Raw genomic sequence first — 21581 nt, 5'->3', positions numbered from 1 at the left:
TCTTGGTAGAATGACTCATTTATCATTATATGATGTTCTTCTCTGTCATCTCAGTGTTAACTATCTACTAATGGTCTTTTCTCATTCAAGCATGAAAGTTTCTTGGTGTGATGAGTGATTTGTGTTTGAAACCTAAACATTTTGGGTATTATGTTTTGAGACTCTTATCTTATTAAATCTTCTGTTTTAACTGGCTTTCTTTGCTTCAACTCCAACAAGGGAAAGGGAAACAAATATTACCTCGTAACTGCTAGGTGGGGATAGAAGTCCAGGTTATCCATTTGACCTGCTTTCCATGAAGCCTCTATACTTTCTGGCTTTGAAAAGTAGGAATGCCTCATTACTGCTCCCCACCTGGCCTCCATTCATAACACAGATTAAATGGCCTCAATGTCACTGGGTAGTAGTGGAGGCCCTGCCTCACCATAGGTCTCCTTTGACACCAGTCCAACAGAGATTACTGCCAGGTGGGTATGGAAGTGCAGATTCTCTGCATCACCTTCATGTAAGATAGGGGGAGTGGTTCCTCACTTCGTGGTTGGGATGGAAATCTCTCTCTTTTTTTTTTTTTTTTTAATTTAAATTCAAGTTAGTTAACATACAGTGTAGTCTTGGCTTTAGGAGTAGAACCCAGTGATTCATCTCTTACATATGACACCCAGTTCTCCTCCCAACAAGTTCCCTGTTTAATGCCCATCACCCATTTAGTCCATCCCCCCACCCACCTCCCATCCAGCAACCCTCAGTTTGTTCTCTGTATTTAATAGTCTCTTATGGTTTGCTACCCTCTCTGTTTTTAACTTATTTTTCCTTCCCTTCCCCTATTATCATCTGTTAACTTTCTCAAATTCCACATATGAATGAAATCATATGATATCTGTCTTTCTCCAACTGACTTATTTCACTTAGCATAATACACTCTATTACATCCACATTATTGCAAATGGCGAGATTTCTTTTTCATCACTGAGTAGTATTCCATTATATATATATATTATGTATATATATACATGTATACGTGCATATGTATACATATACACATATGTATATATGTATACGTGTATATGTATACATGTATATATATATGTATATATATGCATATATATACATACACACACACACACATCTTCTTTATCCATTAGTCAGTCAATGGACATTTGGGTTCTTTCCATACTTTGGCTATTGATAGTGCTGCTATAAACATTGGGGTGCATGTACCCCTTCAAATTAGAATTTTTGTATCCTCTGGATAAATTTCTAGTAGTGCAATGCTGGGTCATAGGGTAGTTCTATTTTTAATTTTTGAGGAACCTCCATAATGTTTTTCCAGAGTGGTTGCATCAGTTTGCATTCCCACCAACACCACAGAAATACAAACAATTATAAGAAAATACTATGAAAAATTATATGCCAACAAACCGGACAATCTGGAAGAAATGGACAAATTCCTAGACACCCACACACTACCAAAACTCAAATAGGAAGAAATAGAAAATTTGAACAGGCCCACAACCAGCAAAGACATTGAATCTGTTATTAAAAATCTCCTAACAGATAAGAGTTCTGGGCCAGATGGCTTCCCAGGGAAATTCTACCAGACTTCTAAGAAAGAGTTAATACTTATTCTCCTCAAACTTTTCCAAAAAAATAGAAATGGTAGGAAAGCTTTCAAACCCATTCTATGAAACCAGCATTACCTTGATTCCAAAGCCAAAGACCCCACTAAAAACAAGAATTACAGGTCAATATCCCTGATGAAACTGAATGAAAAAATTCTCAACAAGATACGAAAAAATCAAATTCAACAGTACATTGAAAGAATATACTAACAAATCAAATTCAGCAGTACATTAAAATAATTTGTCACCATTATCAAGTGGGATTTATTCTTCTTACTCAGACTTCTCTGACACCATGCAGCCAGGGGATTGGAACACAATACTAATCTGATAATGATGGAGGTCTGTCGCCCCAACCAGACTTTCTTTCTTCTCTCTCTCTCTCTCTCTTCCTCTCTCTCCCTCTCCCTCTCTCTCTTTCTATTTCATTTTGTTAAATTTTCTTTCTTGCTGTTTAAATGGAGTATACTGATTATTGCCTAAAAGTTTTCTGCCCTATTCCTTGACTTTTGGCTACAAAGAGCAAGTTTTTGTTGCTTTTTAGTTTGTTTTTGTCTTTGTCTAAACCTCTTGCTATTTTCAGGCTTCTTCAGCAATAGATCTTGGATATATGAGGTGAAAAGAAAGCACAAGGGACTCACTAACATGGTCAAGAGGTCCCAGGGTCTCTAGCTAGTCTGCCTTATCTTCACCATTCATATTATTCTGTTTTATATACATATACAGAGATTTAAGTTGTACTTAGAGAGGAATAGAGAAATGTATATCTACTCCACTTTCCCATAAGTGGAAGTCTATTTTTTGTTTATTGACTGTCATTCTTCTGTATTTTTGGCCATCTAAAAATCCATTGTTTTTGCACAAAGATTTCTTCTAACATACCCACTCAGAGTGGAGTGACTAGTGTTGGACCAGATAACAGAAGCAGGATTGGGAGTGTACCTCCCAATCAGACACCAAAGTTCTGCTATGTCTTTGGTAAACTAGAGAAGCCAGAATGGGACATACATACGTCATACTTCTGCTACAGTCTGAAGTATGATAATTATCTAAGAGGAGAAGCACTTGTGCCATTGTTTGTGTTGAGAACTGAAATAACCATGCTTTTTAGGGAATCCATTTCTACTGGAATGTACAATTGTGAAACAAACTATGGTTATTCAGACTTAAGCATTTGGCAGACATTTTCTTGATATTGAACTAAATAAGTATGTCACTTAAAAGAAAACAACTGCTGATATTTTTTGCCAATGATACAATTTGAGCTTTCAAGCAAAAATAGAATTTTGAAAATTTTGATTCCATCACTATAAGCTCAAGAGCTTCTGAATACTTGAAGACATTTCTGATGAGATTATTGGTGGTACTAATGAATGTGATTTTTTTGATATTATGTAATGAGATATTTCAAAATTTGACAGATCTACAGGTCTCAGCGAACCAATATTTTGAAAATGACCTATGATTGATATTACAAAATAAATAGGGTGAAAAATCCACTCACGATGTAAGAGAGATTTGAGTAGAATGTAACGTAACAAGTACAAAAACTTCATTTATATGGTTTCCGATTTGACAGCGCAACTCAGCTTTTAAGAAATTACCACTTGTTGAGTTTTAGTATACAAAAATAGATCTGCAATTATCAGAAAATGTTTTTAAAAATACTTCTCCTTATTCTAATTTTATATCTGTGTGAGGCTGAGTTTTCTTCATTTTACAACTAAACTCCATGTGATACTACTGTTGAGTATAGAAATAGACATATAATCCAGATGTCCTTTTTTCACAAAAATATAAAGCAATGCCATGTTACTTTCTATTTTTATAAAATATATTTAATTATGTTACTTATATGAATGTAATGAGTAAAAAATTTTGTTATTTTAATGAATAAATAAATGTTTTCAAATTTTTCTTAGTCTTAGTTTTAAAAATGGTAAGTAGAAATAAATATAACCCACATTAACAAAATCTTATTGGAATTCTCCATATTTTGTATGGGTTGTAAATAGATACTGCAGCCAAAATATTTTAGATAACAAAGCAGTCCTACATGAGACATAGTTACTTTGTCTTTGGTATGTTGAAGTTTCTCAACTCACATTTGTTAGATAAATAAAGGTATAAAAATAGAATACACCTAGAACAGGTGAATTATTATTTTGCTCCTTAAAGATCTTCTGGGACCTTAAATGGAAAATAAGATTATCCTTTAGCAAACAGCCATTTTCTCCAGCAGTGAATCCAAATGATGAAAAAATAAATAAAATCTCTCTATTATGAATAAATACATTTAATGAAGACTAATAACCCTGCTAAATTATAAGGGAAGTTGGGATAACTATTTAAGATTACAAATATGGGAGTAGGGAAAAGGAAACATTTCCTGTGTATATAGTAGAAGCTAGATGTGTGTACATTCTCACAGTAGCCTAAATAGGTAATTATTAAATACACTTTTAAAACAAGGAAGAAGATGCTAGTAATGTTAAAACTGATACTAAAACGTATTGCCATATTCTTTCAAAATCAGTGTCTCAATCTACTTTATAGGGCCCTGCCCCAATCTGGGAAATTCTTCTCTCTCTTTCTCCATTGTAGCTTTCCAATGGCGTTTGCCAGTACATAATACCAGCACCTCTTAATTCATAGCAAAGATGACACATGCCTTAAATAAATTACTTTACCTTCTCAATATTCACATTTGACAAGGACAATTTGCATTCCAGTACAACTAGTTGGAGGGAGTAGAAACAGAAGAATCATTCAAAACTATATAAATATATAGGGCCCAACATGCTAATTTTTTCTTTTCTTTTCTTTTCTTTTCTTTTCTTTTCTTTTATTTCTTTTCTTTTTTTTTTTTTTTTACAGAGAGATCTCTGAGATTATCACAGTTGTTGCTAAAAGTTTACTGAGCATCAAGCAATAATATCCACAAACTCTAAACTATTCTGTTTTTAAGGTTTTGTTTCCTGAAAAAAATAAAATAAAATAAAACTGTGAGTTTCTACTATCCAAATGTCTGAACAATGTCATTGAGCCTAAAGAAATCTATGTCCACAAAATTTAAAATGCCCCCAAATATTCAAAAAGTCAGCTTCTAATAAGTGATCACTGCATCCTGGTTAGAGAGTTTCTAATGGCCAGATAAAATGCTTTGGAAAACAAGGCACTGATAAAGAATTTAACAGGCATTTCATATATAGGGATTATGCTTGACTTGTTTTTTGTGAACCTAGTACACAAGTATTAACTCTTCCCTGAGCATGACTTCTGCCTTGGATCTCTTAAAACACATGTATATAGCAGTCCCTTATTTTATTTCAGGCTTTTTAAAAGGTAATGTTATATCCTGGTTAAAGAAGCACATTCAAAGCAAACCCACTTGGAAAGTTATACACAGGATACTTGTCTGAATTTCCTACATTTATTAGAATGGTCCTATTTTCCTTGCAAACTTGAGGTGAGGAGAAAAGAGTCTATCCTTTGAGCCAAATGAGTTGAATCAGTTCATTCAACTGGAAGGAGACACATTGATTCCTAAACTCACTGGAATAACTACTTAAAATAATGCTTTAATCAGTGAATAATAAACATCAGAGGGCTGTTGTGAGGATTAAATCATCTAACATGTGAGAAATGAGATTGTCTGGCACACAGAGATTTTTTAATGGTATTATTATGATCAGGAATATTGCCTAATCAGAATACCAACAAGGTTGCCAAGGTGGTAATTCTGGGGAATTAAATAATCCAGGCTTGGTCTTGGTTTTCTTGGTCTTAGTTCCTTAAAACCTTTCACCTTTGTTCGAAGTCAGTGAGAACCAATCTATACCAAGCTCTTCAGCTTTCTGATCCCCCAGAATGGGTAAAGACGTGCCCAAGAGGCCTGGAGCCTTCCTATCACTAGAATGTCCCACTCCACTGAAATGATCTCTTTGGCATTAAGATTTACACAGTTAGTCTCAATGGAATTTAGTTGTTGAGTCTGTGTAATCATTTCCGGATGTCCTAATAAAGTCCATTTCTCAAGCAGAGACTGAAAACTAGGTAATTCTCTGAGACTTCAGTGTGACTGGCTGCTGGTCTTTCTCTTCAAATATGCAGTTATAAAACATCATTCAAAATTTCAAAACTTCCATTTTCTTTTATTAAAGCCCAGAGCTTATTTTTTACTTTCTTGAACTGCTGAAGTCCCAGCAAATGAAGAGGTGATATACTTCCCAGGGATGTGTCTGGCAGTCACAAAAAAACAGAAAGGGTTGAAAGGCTGCTGGAAAGGAAAGTTCTGGATAATCATTTAAATAGCATTTATTTTAGAAGAGCCATCATAAGAAGATAAACTAGATTTTTTAATGGTGTATAGATTGAGAAGCCAAAACAAGGACTAATTATGAGAAATCAGTGGGAGATGTTTTAGAACCGTCCTCAATGTGTTGTGCACCTGTCTGTCTCACATTTGGTTACCAAGAGCTCCTGATACTCTATACTCTAGAGTATAAAAAAGTTGCTCTACTCTAACCAACTCATCTCCATCTCAGTCTCCATACCTGAAAACAAGCCATCACCATCCATCATCCCCCCAACAGCATTCTGCTAAGGCTGCTGGCTTCATACCTTGCTGACATATAGAGAAGATCATGTTAACTTCCTGCTGGCCTCTCCTGACCACATTGTCTATAGCAATGTTTCACAAAACAAGGTATGTAGATGTATTCTTAAAGATAGGAACATTATATCATGAGTTTTAAACTTTGGGTTTTCAAATATATGTCTTTTACAGGGAAGCTATAAGAGACATTTACTTGGAACAAACTTTAGTTTCTTAATTTCCCTAGGGATCTGTGGGCATATTTTTAGAGGTGTATAAGTTTTTTTCCTCCAGAGAAGATTGAGAAACAAAGGTATACATGATGTATTCTAAACCCTTTATACTTCTTATTTCCCATTTCAAAGTTAATATTTTAGCCATATACAACTTCTTATTTTTTTTGGTAACTAATTTCACACTTTCACACCTCTGTTCCACTGCACATGTTGTTCCCTCTGCTGGAAATGCCTTTTCTCTTCTCTTCTTGGTGAATAATTATTGATATTTCAAGATCTAGGGTTTTTTTTTTTTTGTCTTCTAAGGAAATATTTCTCATTTATCTTTGGTTCCTACCTCAGTGCATACTATCATATTGTGTTTTCCCCATGTATTCATATGGCGTTTCCTCATTAGATAGTAAGCTCCTTGAGGTCAGAAACTATGTAATTGTCATCTTTGCATGTCTTTGTATGTTCATAATTTACTATAGTACCAGGACCATAGAGGGCTCTTTAAATGGAATAAAACTAGGTTTTTTCCATCAACCTGGAACTTTTTTTCTCCCACATGTGGTAGGTTAGTCCCTGTCTTTGAATAGCCACATAAGGATATTGTCATAGTGGCATCTCAGCACAGTATGGGATGTTGGAGTGAATACACAGAGAGTTATCTTTCATCTGTACATTTCCATGATCCTAAGTTGTGCTTAGGGTTGTGAACACAACTTTAAGTTAGAATTGTTTCTTGTTCTTGCGCCTTCCTCTCTTTTGGGTAACAGGAGCTGTCCTTTCCCTTGTCCCCTTGTTTTTGGGAATCCCCTGAAAAGCTATTTATCTCAAGAAATGCTATCTCTGGGTCTATATCAACAATATTTTCCCACCTTTCTCCCTCTTTATTTTTCTACTACATCTAGCCCATCATGACCTATTTTCTCAGGAGTCAGTCTATACTTAGTTTCTAAGCTGATTGTCAGAAAAACTAATCAGTGATAACTGAGTTGTCAACAACTAATCCAAGTTTAACATAATTAATTATTGCTGCCGTTTTTTGAAGAAATATCATAAGTTTCTTACATGTATTTTATCATTATCCTTACACAAACCCCATACATGATTATTCATAGCTACATTTTAAAGATGATGAAACTAAAGCCCAGAAGTAAAATAATTTATTCAAAATAGTATGTCTAGGAAGTGGTGGGGTTTGGATCAAATTCCAGTCAGTTTGATTGCTTTTAACCACTTTGCTAAACGGTTGGTTCTCCTTTAGCCCCCAACACACATACCACTGCCAGTTTTGCATTAGCAGTATTATGGACCTTGAAGTACAAGACACAATGGGCAGATATTTGGACATGAGAAGATCCTTCTTTGAATCTAATAGTCCATATAGCATGGGGACGAACTTTTTAGCCAAATCTGAAGACTGCCTTTTATAATGCAGACTTATTTGTCTTTTCTTTTTCTAGGAACATGAATCTCTTTTACACAATTCACAAGTGGTACATTTTCAATATTTATTTCAGCACTTATATCTAGGAAGAAAGCTGAGGTAACATAAACTACTTCAGTAGTTAAAAACACAACAGTTCCTCCATCCCAGGACTGGCTGCAAGAATTTGTTCAATGGGATGGAAATTACACACACCTCAAAAAGCTAATAATAATCAAAGGGCAGCAATAACCATGGGGTTCAGTAAAAACCAACAATTCCATTCCACCTGTGTTTACTGACAGAGCAGAATGCAGTAGTTGTCTTTGCTCCTGCTTCTCCAGTCCTGTTCTCCTCACAGCCATACTCACTTGAGCTCCAGTCCTGCTCTCCTCACGGCTATACTCACTTGAGCACTCCTTGCAAGCCCAGACATCCCACATCCTTCCCTATCCTGGTTTCAAAATGTGTCCAGTGAGCAAAACTTACTCCCAGATCTTTGTTTCTTATATCCTTGCCCACTGAAAGTAACCATTGTTTCTAAAGAAATATGACTGATTCTAAGCCTGAGGGAGTATGGTACAAGATGATTCTAGAATACATTTCTATACCAGAAAGAAAGAAAATGCCAAAAACAATAGTGGGGATGTGAAACAGAGGCATAAGAGCCAGCTTAAGGCGTGCCCATGGGTGAAATCTGGGACCATTTGAGCATAGAGATAATTATGCACCTTAATTAATTATATATTATTGAAAACAAATTGAAAGTCTTTACTTCATACCATAGATATATTGATATCAGTATACAGTTGATAGTTAGGAAGGAAAAGGAAGGAGGAAGGAAAGAAGGAAGGGAAGAAGGGAGGAAAAAAGGCGGGCTCTTGCTAACAGTAGAATCCTAAGTGCTGACTAATAAATGTAAAGGGAGTGCTGAAGTTGGAAAGTCATCATTTTGTAACCATCAATGGAGGGTAACTTCAGGAGAAAGCAGAATATTTGCATTACATTAAAAATGTCCCCATGTAGTCAATTTATTGTATTGAAAGAGAAAAATTAGTAATTATAGAGTGGAGAAATTGGACCACACCTGGAGCAGATGATCAAATTAATATCACCATTGTGAGACAGATGGTTGCCCTGTGCCTCCAGATGTGACACCCTCTTAGAAAGACGCAAAGTCACCTTTGTAGAATTCTGGATAATAATGTATTTCCTGGATCCAATCATGAGGAAATATAAGACAAACTCAAAACAAGGAAATTTTATTTAAAAATGGAGGAAGGGACTGCATTCCCCCCAAATGTCAATCTTATTAAAAAAATCTGTAGAAAATATTTCAAAGTGAAGGCTAAGGAGACATGACAACCTAAATGTTAACTGCCCCTACACTGGATCTTGTTACAGAGAAAAAAAAAATTCTGTAAAGGATATTATTAGGCCTATTGAAAAAAAAATTGGAAACATTAGATTAGAATAAAGCATTATATAAATATAGAATTTACTAAAGTTAATAACTGGTCTGTGGCTATGTAAGAGGATATTCCTACTCTATGGAAAAATACACCGACAAATCCAGGGGTAAAGTGTTCTAATTTATACAACTCACCTTCAAGTGGTTGAGATTGGGAGAGAGAGAAAGAAAACAAGATATAATGTAAACAGTAAGTGCATATAAGTATATGTGTGTCTTTTGTACTGTTTTATTGCTGTAATTTTTTTTCTGTAGGCTTAAAATTATTTCTGAATAAAAGTTTAAAGAAAAGAGTAAAAAAAAAAATGTGCCCTTGATGAGGGATCAGGGAACATCTTTGCTGATAGCTCAGATCAACATTTTCTAAGATTTTCCCACTGGTATGTTGGCAACATACAATGTGGATAAATAACTAAGTGGTAGGTTATGCAATTTGAAGTGCCTTAGGTTTTATTTTTGTACTCAGTTATCAACTTATCAAACACCTATTATGTGCCAGATAACGTGCTATGATATGCTTTTTTTCTCCTCCTCAAGAAAGCATACTAGACTAGATGTGAAAGAGAATAAAATACTGCAAAAAATAAAATAATTCACAACCATAATTTATTAATAGCAGCAAATTCTTTGTGTAAACCTGATGTTCTGCACTTACCTCTGTGCATTAGAAACTCATTTAGAAGCCACTGAGTTGACACAGCTCAAGCCACTTTCTTTTTCAGACTTGAGACCCAGAAAAGTTTCACTCCCCTACCTTATTTCTGGGACCAGCCCATTGTTCCTTAGTGACAAAGTTCCATGCTTTCTCACTGCTAGGAAATCTGCCTGAAAAATGTATAAAGTACCTCTGTTCCCTTAAGTATGCAGCCTGACTATGCAGTGTCATTAAGACAGAATTTGTAGTTTTGATTTGTATTTCCCTGATGATAAGCGATGTTGAGCATTTTTTCATGGGTTGGTTGGCCATCTGGATGTCTTCTTTGGAGAAGTGTCTATTCATGTCTTTTGCCCATTTCTTCAGTAGATTATTTGTTTTTTGGGTGTTGAGTTTGATAAATTCTTTATAGATTTTAGATACTAACCCTTTATCTGATATGTCATTTGCAAATATCTTCTCCCATTCCATCGGTTGCCTTTCATCATCAGGGAAATACAAATCAAAACCACAATGAGATACCACCTCACACCTGTCAGAATGGCTAACATTAACAACTCCGGTAACAACAGATGTTGTCAAGGATGTGGATAAAGAGGATCTCTTTTGCACTGCTTGATGGGAATGGAAACTGGTTCAGCCACTCTGGAAAACAGTATGGAGGTTCCTCAAAAAATTAAAAATAGAACTACTCTGCGATCCAGCAGTTGCACTACTAAGTATTTATCCAAGGGATACAGGTTGCTGTTTCGAAGGGGCACAAGCACCCCAGTGTTTATAGCAATACTATCAACAATAGCCAAAGTATGGAAAGAGTCCAAATGTCCATCGATGGATGAATGGTTAAAGAAGATGTGGTAATATATATACAATGGAGTATAACTCGGCAATCAAAAAGAATGAAATCTTGCCATTTACAACAATGTGGATGGAATTAGAGGGTATTATGCTAAGCAAAATCAGTCAGTCAGAGAAAGACAAATAGATGACTTCACTCATATGAGGACTGTAAGATACAGAACAGATGAATATAAGGGAAGGGAAGCAAAAATAATATAAAAGCAGGGAGGGAGATGAAACATAAGAGACTCTTCAATATGGAAAATAAACAGAGGGTTACTGGAAGGGCTGTGGGGGGATGGGCTAAATGGGTAAGGGGCATTAAGGAATCTATGCCTGAAATTATTGTTGCACTATATGCTAACTAACTTGGATGTAAATTTAAAAAAAGAAAAAAGAAAAAAAAATTGTAGTCCTGTTGTTAACCTCTGGCAAAGTCCAATGGGACACCCAATCCTCCCAAATGGTGACTGCCAACTTGTGTGTGAAACTTTGTCCCTTGTGTGTACCCCTTTGTCCCAGCATATAGTCTCTTAGACACCTTGGAACCATGCACTGCCTTCTTATATTATTGAAGGTACAGCTTGATATGTTTATGGCTCACCCTCAAGAAACTCTCAATCCACTCTGGGTCATCAGAATTCAATGGAAAGGACTCTGGGATCTTGGCACTTGACAATTTTCAGAACAGGTTTAGCTCTGTCACTTAATGAATGAGTGGTTATAGCCAAGTCATATAAAATCTCTAGTCCCGTTTCCTCTCTTTAAACTAGAAATAATGGTGCTATCTTCCTCCGAGCATGGTTGTAAGAAGTGAGATAGTGCTATACAAAATGTTTGACATGGTGCCTTGCAAATAGTGATTAGAAGGAAAATGTTAATCATTAATATTACTTTCGGAAGATAAACATAATTTTTATTTTAATGGCTAGAAGCAGAATTCCTCTTTAGGATGACATACTTCTTGTTTAAATTGCTTCTTGGGGAGAGCAAGGCCCTGAGGTTGTGGATTAGAAGGAAACAGGGATATGAAAGACACAGTAAAATTATTCTGTATAGTTGAGCAACAGAAGTTGGATAAAACAACAATTACAATGACAAGAAAATAAGGCAAAAAGGTTAAGACAAGGGACGCCTGGGTGGCTTAGTAGGTTAAGCACCCGACTCTTGATTTCAGCTCAGCTCGTGATCTCAGGATTGTGAGATCGAACCCTATGTTGGGCTTCACACTGAGTATGGTGCCTGCTTAAGATTCTCCCTCTCCATCTCTCTCTCTGTGCCCCTCCCCCACTTATTCTCCTCTCTCTCTCTCTCTCTCAAAAAAATAACTTAAAAAAAGTTAAAAGTAAAGAAAGGAGAGAAAGATTTATTTACATTGTAGTGTGCCAAAGAGTGTTTTAAGAGGTGGACTGTTTAATGTTGAGTTGTCAACATTGCTACAAGTTGGCCACCTGTCTTCCCAAAACTCCTATTAAATCTATGACTTAAGTGAATGTTCCTGGCTGGTTAGTTGGTTTTTGTTTGTTTTTTATAGTTTGTTTCCATAATGCATATTGAAGTGAAAAAAGTGGGTTTCATGACTGGAACAGCATTGAGCAGAGAAGAATGAAAAAGTGCTGAAGGAAAGAGCAAGCAAGACTGAGAACTTTGTAGGAAAAGGACCTAGAAGAGCCTCTAAGAAGGAATCTCTGACAAAGTACAAAAATTTTAAGGGGTAGTGGGATGGCGACTTAACCTGACATATAGGTTTTATCCTTATTGGAGGTAAGAGAATGGACTTGCCTCAACGAGCCTCATTCCCAAAATATTTTAAAGTAGATAAAATACTAAGACTTGCAAAATATGATAGATCCACAGTCTTTTATCTATAATTCCAAAATACAAAATGGTCTGACAATATTTCGTTTAGCACCAATACTCTGTTAGTGAAGAAACTTGACCTTAGTCACCCTGAGGCTGCCAACCATCTTTCTTTATTGCCATGGTGGGTGTATTCTTACATCTCGCTGAAGAGTTATATGTGTTGGATTATGGTGTGCTGCTCAGACTCTGTGAGGATTATTGGCCACATAGGCAATATGCCAATTTCCTTATTCAGAAAATTCTGCCTTCTTAAACATATCTGGGACCAGGGTTTTGGATAAGAGATTCTAAACATGATTCAGAAAAACAGAAGAAATTTTAAAGGAGTGATAAATGGGAGTTACCTTCCAGTGTATTCCTAAAGCTGAAATTGGCAGCTTTATCCATGGAATCCGATTCATATTGTGTCAGACTTAGGCAAAATTCCACATCAGCAGAGGAGGGGAGCCTTGGGGTCCTGGCTTTGTCGTGGTTTCCGGGATTGCGCAGTAATGGTCCCTCTGGAGTTCCATCACATAAAGCCTGACGGCTATTGTACTCCTCCAATCGGGTACAGATGATCTACACAAAAACCTTTATGTTAAAGGAGTTGTGGCTAGAGATTATCATCAAGAGGTTCATATTTTTAAGTAAACTGTTGACAGGCATCTGCGTGGCTCAGTCAGTTAAGCGTCTGACTTCAGCTCAGGTCATGATCTCGCAGTTTGTGGCTTCGAGCCCCTCATAGGGCTCTGTGCTGACATCTCAGAGTCTGGACCCTGCTTTAGATTCTGTGTCTCCCTCTCTCTCTTGCCCCTCCACTGCCCACACTGTGTGTGTGTCTCTCTCTCTCAAAAATAAATAAACATTAAAAAAATTAAACTGTTGAAGGAAGCAGCCCATCTGAGGGTTGCAGGGCAGCGTAAGCAGTGAAAGTTAAAATCTAGAACAGACTTCTAGTCTTGCATCTAATTAAGAAAATGAGTCAAATTTCCTATGTCTCATCTATAAAATGGGGATACTAATAACTACTGCATATAATTTTGTCAAATATTTATTTGATGAGAAAATTATTTTGACAAACATCTGTTAAACATCCATTGTGTGACTTTGCCAGTTGTGTGCCCATGAAGCTAGCCCTGGTACTGAGTCACATCTGTGCCATCACTTGTTTTCTCTGTTTATATGTCTTCTCTTTTGGCTCTAACAAGTTTCATGGCTTACATGGCAAATACATGATAAGAACTCCCTACTTCTTATCTCTGCTTCAAAACCACTACTCTGAACTCTGAACTTTGTTTATCCATCTTGGACTTTTTATTTCAGTGTTATCTCACACATATCTCAAATGGAACATTTAAAATCCAAAAATCTGTTCCTCTCTCTCCGTTTCTTATCACACCAACCATCCTGCTGCTCAAACCAGAAGCCCATGAATCATAATTTTTAACCTGGAGAGTAACTGGTGAGTTTTCATTTGTATTTTATTCTCTTATGTCTTTCACATTGAGATCATTAACCAATTGTTTCAATTCTACCTCTAGAATATAGCTTGAATATGGGAATTGCTCTTCAATTTGCTTACAAATTGTGTGATCTGACTGCCAAAGTCAGATTGGCTACCCTTCTCTGGGCATTACTTGGGCTTCTCCATGCTGTGACTTTGTTCATGCCTAAGCACACTCACTCCTTGCCATGGGTCTGGTGTCTGACCTCATCCTCAAGGCTGAGGCAATATTACAGAAAAAACAGACATGAGGCACCTGGGTGGCTCAGTCATTTAAGCGTCCAATTCCTGATTTTGGCTCAGGTCAGTCATCATCTCATAGTTAGTGAGTTTGAGCCCCACATAGGGCTCTGCATTGACAGTGCGGAGCTTGCTTGGGATTCTCTCTCTCTCTCTTTCTCTCCCTCTCTCTGTCCCTCCCCTGCTCATGCTTTCTCTCTCTCTCTCTCTCAACATAAATAAAACTTCAAAAATAAAAAAAAAAAAAAAAGAAAAAAGACACTGTCAACCCTGACTTCAAAAGAATTTGAAAGAATCTGACTCTTGGGGCTCCTGGGTGGCTCAGTTGGTTAAGTGTCTGACTTCGGCTCAGGTCATGATCTCATGGTTTGTGATTGTCAGTTTGAGCCCCACGTCGGTCTTTGCTGACAGCTCAGAGCCTGGAGCCTGCTTCTAATTCTGTGTCTCCCTCTCTCTCTGTCCCTCCCCCACTTGTGCTCTGTCTCTATCAAAAATAAATAAATGTAAAAAAATAAAAGAAAAGAATCTGACTCTAAATATGAATAATTTTTATGAATCCTTCATTGAATTATTTTGTGTATAGTTTCATTTATATCTAGGCAGAAAAATAAGCTATGATAAAAAATAATTCACTAAATAAGTTAAAAGGTGCTCTTTCAGTATAAATGTAAAATAAAAATTCTAAATGATTAAAAATATCACATCATAATTTAATAGGCATTTATTTTTTTGTCTCAATACTATATAAATTATTCATCTTTGATGCCTTAGATTTGGTGAGAGCAATGAACTAAATAGCAAGATATCAATCCTAATTCAAAACAAACATGAAGGAGAAACCACCCTGCCATCACTGATGGTTCATAACAAGCACATCCTTCCACAGGATGTCTGTGCCCACTGAGTAGGTAAGATTATTTGCTAAATTTAGACTCCATTTACTTTACACTCCCTTAATAAACAATATCATCTCCTTTAGAAAATGTGATCTCCACGAGGACAATTTTATTATTGTTGTCGTTATCATTATTAATCACACAACCTAGAATAGAGACTCAATAAATTTGATGGATGAATAAACAAATCAATGGATGAACCAATGAATCTTCAACTACACACATGTTAAACACCCTTTTACCCTCGTTCTGTTGATACTGACCTCTGCCCTAGAAGATATTTTTTTAAATATATCATTTTTATTAAGTGTGTATTTGGCCCTATTATGTTCCACACCATGAGGAAGGCATCTCTGTGTACATTTTTAAAACTTCACCATGTACTTCATAGATTTATATGATTTTATCCCTACTTTAATGATGAGGAAGCTGAGTCTAAGTGTGGGAGAGTACAAAAGTAGCATCTAAAATCCTGTCTTATGGGGCACCTGGGTGGCTCAGACAGCTGGGTGACCAACTCTTGATTTTGGCTTAGGGCCTGTAGTCTCATGGTTTGTGAGACTGAGCCCTGCGGAGCCTGATGCAGGCAATATTTTAGAAGTGAAAAGCCTTCCTGGTCACTTGTTTGCACCACAGTTAAAAATAATCAAGACAGTCAGTCTCCTGCTCCAGTGAGCTTGCAATCTATAGAAACGTAAAGGCAAATTAAACTACCGTGAGCTAGAACTGAAGGAGCCATGCCTCCTAGGAATGGCTGCTACTGTGTTAAATAGAGACACTTCAAGAAGCTTTTAATTTTTGGTTACTAAGACATCACTTATGAATTGAAGCGTTGTATGTTGGAAAATAATTGGACTCCAAAGTTAGGTAGGTAGGGGCTTCAGTTCTGGCTCTGTTGCTTACTAGCAATGTGTCAATGAGCATGTTATTTAGACTTGCTAATTTTCTCAACTGTAACATGAAATCATACTAAATCTAACAGGAAATAAAAATATATAACATTAACGTATAATTCATATATATTATATTAATAATGGAATAAAATAATAATAGGAAGCAGCAGGGTTTTTTTACCCAGAAAATGTCAGCTTCTGGTTTTCCTCACACTTTACAAATTCCTCAATCCTTTTATCCACGCATAATTGAGAAATAGATCTGTTGGGTAACTTGTCTAAGGTCTTATGATATTTAGAGCCAGAGCTAGAACATTAATCCACAGTCCTGATTCCAAATTTATATATCCACTACATTTATTACTTTCTGTAAGTGGCTTAGGAGTGGTTGACTAAAGCTAACTTAACTTTTGCATTGATTATAATATATTGCATTCCTTTATAATGTTGATTAGACATAATGGCAGGTACATAAACAAAATCATATACATCCATGTTTGAATAATAAACCAACTCAGGATATTTTCAAAAGATCCTACTGCCTCAAAGACTCCTACAGCTGACTCGTTTAAATTAGAGAGGTTTGAATGGAACTATTTTTGCTGAAATGCCAACTGTCAAGTGACTAAGTGCTCAGATGACTGGATGTATTAGTAACGAGGAGGAAATCTACCCTGGTTCCAGAAATAATTTGAAAAACTTAATCCCAAATTATCATCTTTATATTTGATACAGGAGGAGAGGCAGGGAGGAGAAACTGTTAGCACAATGGTTAGGATCATGGAGATTATAGTCAGACATGCTTTCCAATATTGACTATTATTAGCTACATGACCTTGTGCAAATTACTTAAGCTCTCTGAGTATTACGGTTTTTCATCTGCACATGGGGATTATTACAACTTTTTAGGAAGGATCAAATAATTTAACATATGCAAAGCACTAAGTATATAGTTTCAGGTATAGAGTGTTTAATGACAGCTCTTATATTATTATTGAATACAAGACCATTGGGTAGGCCCCAAATTGTTTTTAACTGTGGTTCTATAACACTTACTGAATATTCATTGTTGTAATAACTAACATGGATATATCATATAAATATATAATAATAATTACCACACGTGGAACTCAAAGAATATGTCAGATACTAAACCACTCATTTTACATGAACAGATTCCACTGAATCCCTCTACAATAATGCTTTACGATATATTATTCTTTTTTTTTTTTTTTTTTTTTTTTTTGAGAGAGAGAGGTCACAAGTGACCAAAGGGAAGAGAGAGAGAGAGGGAGACAGAGAATCCCACAAGGGGCAGAGAAAGAGAAGTGTGGCTCACCCGAAGCAGGGCTTGAGCTGATGAACTGTGAGATCATGACCTGAGTCGAAGTCCGATGCTTAACTGACTGAGCCAACCAGGCGCCCCAAGATATATTATTCTAATTTTAAAGAAAAAAACGTCCTATAATAATTAAGTAACTTGTCCATGATCTTGTAGCTGAGATACAAAAGTAACAAAACCCTATTTTGTTTTCTGTTGAGAAAAGCCAATGGTCAAAGACTCTAAATAACTTGTGCAACATCATCTAGTAAGTGGCAGAGGCAGAGTCTGATAAGTGGCAGAGATCCTCTGATGAGGAACTTGTTCTTTTTCTATTTCAACACAGGTGATTGGTAGCATATGATGGCGGAAAAATCAAGTGTCCCAAGTCAAATGAAAAAAGAGAGACAGAAAGAACAAACAGAACAAACAGATTAATGGAGGTGAATCTAGATAGTGTTCTCTTAAACTTAAATAAATAGCAATAAACTATCAGTTATTAAAAGCTTTCAGGAGCAAAGATTCTATTAGGGCATTAGAGGTTTATGGGGGAGGGGGGGAGAAAGTAAACCATATGACATTCCACAGAATCTTTTCCATAAAGAAAAAAGAGAAGCTGTTATTTCACTGAGCTGTTGCCATGGTTACCTAAAACCCATGACTCTCTGCTGAAATGTGACTTATTTTTTTTTTCTTCCCACTGTTTCCTTCCATGTGATGTGCTTTTCACCTGATGAGTGAATTCCCTGGCCACATTTCACTCGCATTTATCGTCTAGGAAATATTTGGTTTTTCTCTGTATTTTGATACATCATGACAGTTATTCCTGATCTACCTTTAGTTTTTTATGGCTGGTCTATCTGCTGCTTGCCTAACATTGGATCTAATTGTGTTGAGCACAGGTATTTATACTTTAATGTTATTAAGGAACCCCCCCCAATCCCCAAATATATTGGACTGTTTTAGCTGATGACAAACATGCTTCTACATTAAAAGCTCTTGTCATTAAAGAAATAAATGAAAAAAATACATATACACAAAAGACATAAATTCTGAATATAAGAAAAATACTTTTCTAAAAATACCAACAATAATTAATATATTATTTTATGTAATGGGAAACTCAATCTCACTTAAATAATACTCTGTAACTTGCTTGATCTCCTCTATTGTATGCTCTTTCTTCTTCTTCTTCTTCTTCTTTTTTTTTTTTTGCATGAATGCATATAAACATACCTACAGAAGCCCAGAAAGAACTACATAAAATGTTTTATTCTACACTTTGAGTGAATCACTGCTTATTTTGCATTGTTGTGTCCTTGACCTTGATGATCCAATGCTATAAAGAAGTATGGTCTAAGGTTCTAGAAATCCAGGCATGCAGAGTTTAATTTTTAATCTATGTTATTTTTAGAGCTAACATTTCTATGACTTTTAATTTTGTTCAACATACATTTTTAAAGTCTGTTTTATGTATATATCATGGTTCTGGGCTCTGTGGATACAAAAGTAAATTAGAAATGGTCTCTACCTTTGGAGCCGCAGACAGTATGGTAGACAAAGACAGTTTTGAAAACCATTCCATGTACTGAAAAGTTATAGATACTATAATAGAAATCTGTACCAAGTGTAATGTAGCACAAAGGAGTGAGGGTAAATTCTACCTGAGTAAGGGATGTGGATCAGTAAAAATGTAATGGAATATTTCTATCATAACATAAATGAAAAGGACTACAGAATAGCTGCCGCATTTGTCTGTGCAACTCAATTTTAAGGAAGAACAAGTAACTACAAGTCAAATTTTATATCCATAAATTATTGGTTTAATTGATTTCTTCTAGCCTAAATGGCTCCTTATTAACAGGAGAAATAGCATTGGAGTCAGAGTCACCAGGTTTCAATCCTCACCTGTGTGACCTTGTATAAATCATACCTTTTTGGGCATCTCTCTGTCCTCCTTTATAAAGTAAGGACACTATGGTACACACCACTGAGTGTCTCTTAGCTCACAGTTAATAAATGCTATGAATTTCTAAAGCCTCTATTTTTGTTAAAATATATCTGAAATTGAGGGAAAATGGAGGCTTTGCATGAAAGGGGCCATCAGTCTATCTAATTTTGAAGGTCTCCATGAATTCACTGACTCTGGAAGCTATTTGATTCTCCAAACAAAGTAGTACTTCTTGATTTGAGTGTACAATTCCAGCAAAAACATTTAAACTAGTGATGTGTTTATTATAAAACCTGTTTGTAAAGTGAAATAGATACCAAAACAATTTCAAGATTAATTAAGTCAGTGATTCTCAATGATGGTTGCATATTAGAATCACAAGAGATGGTTTTAGGGGCACCAGGGTAGCTCAGTTGCTTGAGTCTAACTCTTGATTTTGGCTCACATCATGATCTGAGAATCGTGAGATCAAGCCCCCTATTGGGCTCCACACTGGGCGTGGAGTACACTTAAGTTTCTCTCTCTCTCTCTCTCTCTCTCTCTCTCTCTCTCTCTCTCCTCCCTCCCTCTCCCTCTGCCCCTCTTCCCAGATCTCTCTTTCTAAAATTAAAAATAAGGGCTGCCTGAGTGGCTCAGTCAGTTGAGTGTCTGACTTCAGCTCAGGTCATTATCGCACGGTTCTTGGATTACAGCCCTGCATTGGGCTCTGTGCTGACATCTCAGAGCCCAGAGCCTGCTTCATATTCCATGCCTCCCTCTCTCTCTGCCCCTTCCCTGCTCATGCTCTGTGTCTGTCTTTCAAAAACTAAAATAAAGTGTTAATAAAATTAATAATAATAATAGTAATAATAATAAAATAAATAAAAAACAAATGAGAGAAGGTTTTAAAAATACAGATGTTTCAACTTCACAGTAGACTACTTGAAAAGGATTTTCCAGCAGAAATTAGGTGGGTGGATCCATGAAATTTATTTAAGCTCCCTAAGTGATTTAGATACTGAGAACTGCATTAAATTGATATAAACAACTGATCTTCATTTTTAAAGGATGGTAACCAGAGAGACTATGAGAAAAAATGGAAATGGTGACTGTCACCTCACACAGTGACACTACTCAACAGTAGGCAGATACAAATGTTCTTGCATTTCCTTTTTTTTTCTAGAAACAGACACATTCTTTTTTTTTTAAATGTTTATTTATTTTGAGAGGAAGGGAGCACGAGTTGGGGAGGGGCAGAGTAAGAAGGGGAGAGAGACAGAATCCCAAGCAGGCTCCACACTGTCAGTACAGAGCCTGGTGCGGGACTCCATCTCATGAACCATGAGATCATGACTGGAGATGAAATCAAGAGTCAGACTCTTATTTTTTAATTTAGACCCTTCCTTTTTCATTTAAACTATCATTTGATTGTTTTTCTTCAATGGTCTTTATTCATTCTATTTCCAAATTTTGTTTTTAACACCAACTACTACACAGCAGTTTAACTATAGAATAATATTGAACCTAATGTAATAATTTCAGTCCAGTGTTTACCCACTAGACCCAAAAAGTTTTATTTAGAAGTAAAATTGGCCACAATTACAAAGAAAAAAGGGGAGGGTAAGGACTTTCCACTCAATAATAAATGATTAGGAAAAAAAAAGCAAATATATTGCTAGTAATACCAAGTAGCATATATCTCCTATAATAAAATATCAATTAAGTTTCGGTGTGGATGTTGTCACATTTTTGGTAATTTAGATAAGACACCAGCCTTTCTGGGTCAAGTGAAACTGTACAGGTAAGGAAAGCATTATAAATGACTGAAAATCCCTATCCTAACTTAGTAGTATTTTAAGCAGTAACAGGATGAGAGTGTTAGATGAGAGGTTTGCATTTTATAGATTAAGGTAGGAGATCCAAAGGCTTATTGAAATAGGTTTTTTTCAGGCTCATCTTTTTCCAGCCTTTTCTGCAAAAAACACTCATTACTCTTGGTAAATACTTGGCATTAGTCATACCAGATATTACACCATGACCAATTTTCAATGAGCTTCAATAGACTACATTTGGAAGGTGTGTGAACTTAGTGGGAAGGGGAGGAAGCCATTCATATATCA

At 36.0% G+C, this 21581-nt stretch overlaps 1 protein-coding gene and 1 long non-coding RNA gene across 2 annotated transcripts in view; one reads left to right on the top strand and one right to left on the bottom strand.

The window, feature by feature from the left end:
* Window positions 1-21581, top strand: part of LOC147576806 (uncharacterized) — an 859087-nt gene that overhangs the window by 756550 nt on the left and 80956 nt on the right. The gene's annotated exons all lie outside the window — the stretch shown is intronic.
* TYR (tyrosinase) overlaps window positions 1-21581 on the bottom strand; it is a 105803-nt gene that overhangs the window by 82070 nt on the left and 2152 nt on the right. The window contains exon 2 of the mRNA XM_025929079.2: window positions 13040-13256. Within this exon, the coding sequence (XP_025784864.1) occupies window positions 13040-13256 (217 nt within the window). The remainder of the gene's footprint in view (window positions 1-13039; window positions 13257-21581) is intronic.

This window comes from Puma concolor, chromosome D1, assembly GCF_028749965.1.
Source record: "Puma concolor isolate L17-30 chromosome D1, mPumCon1.1.hap2, whole genome shotgun sequence".
NCBI lineage: Eukaryota > Metazoa > Chordata > Mammalia > Carnivora > Felidae > Puma > Puma concolor.
Note: the sequence above shows the minus strand (reverse complement) of the source record. Positions and strands in the feature narration are given on the sequence as shown.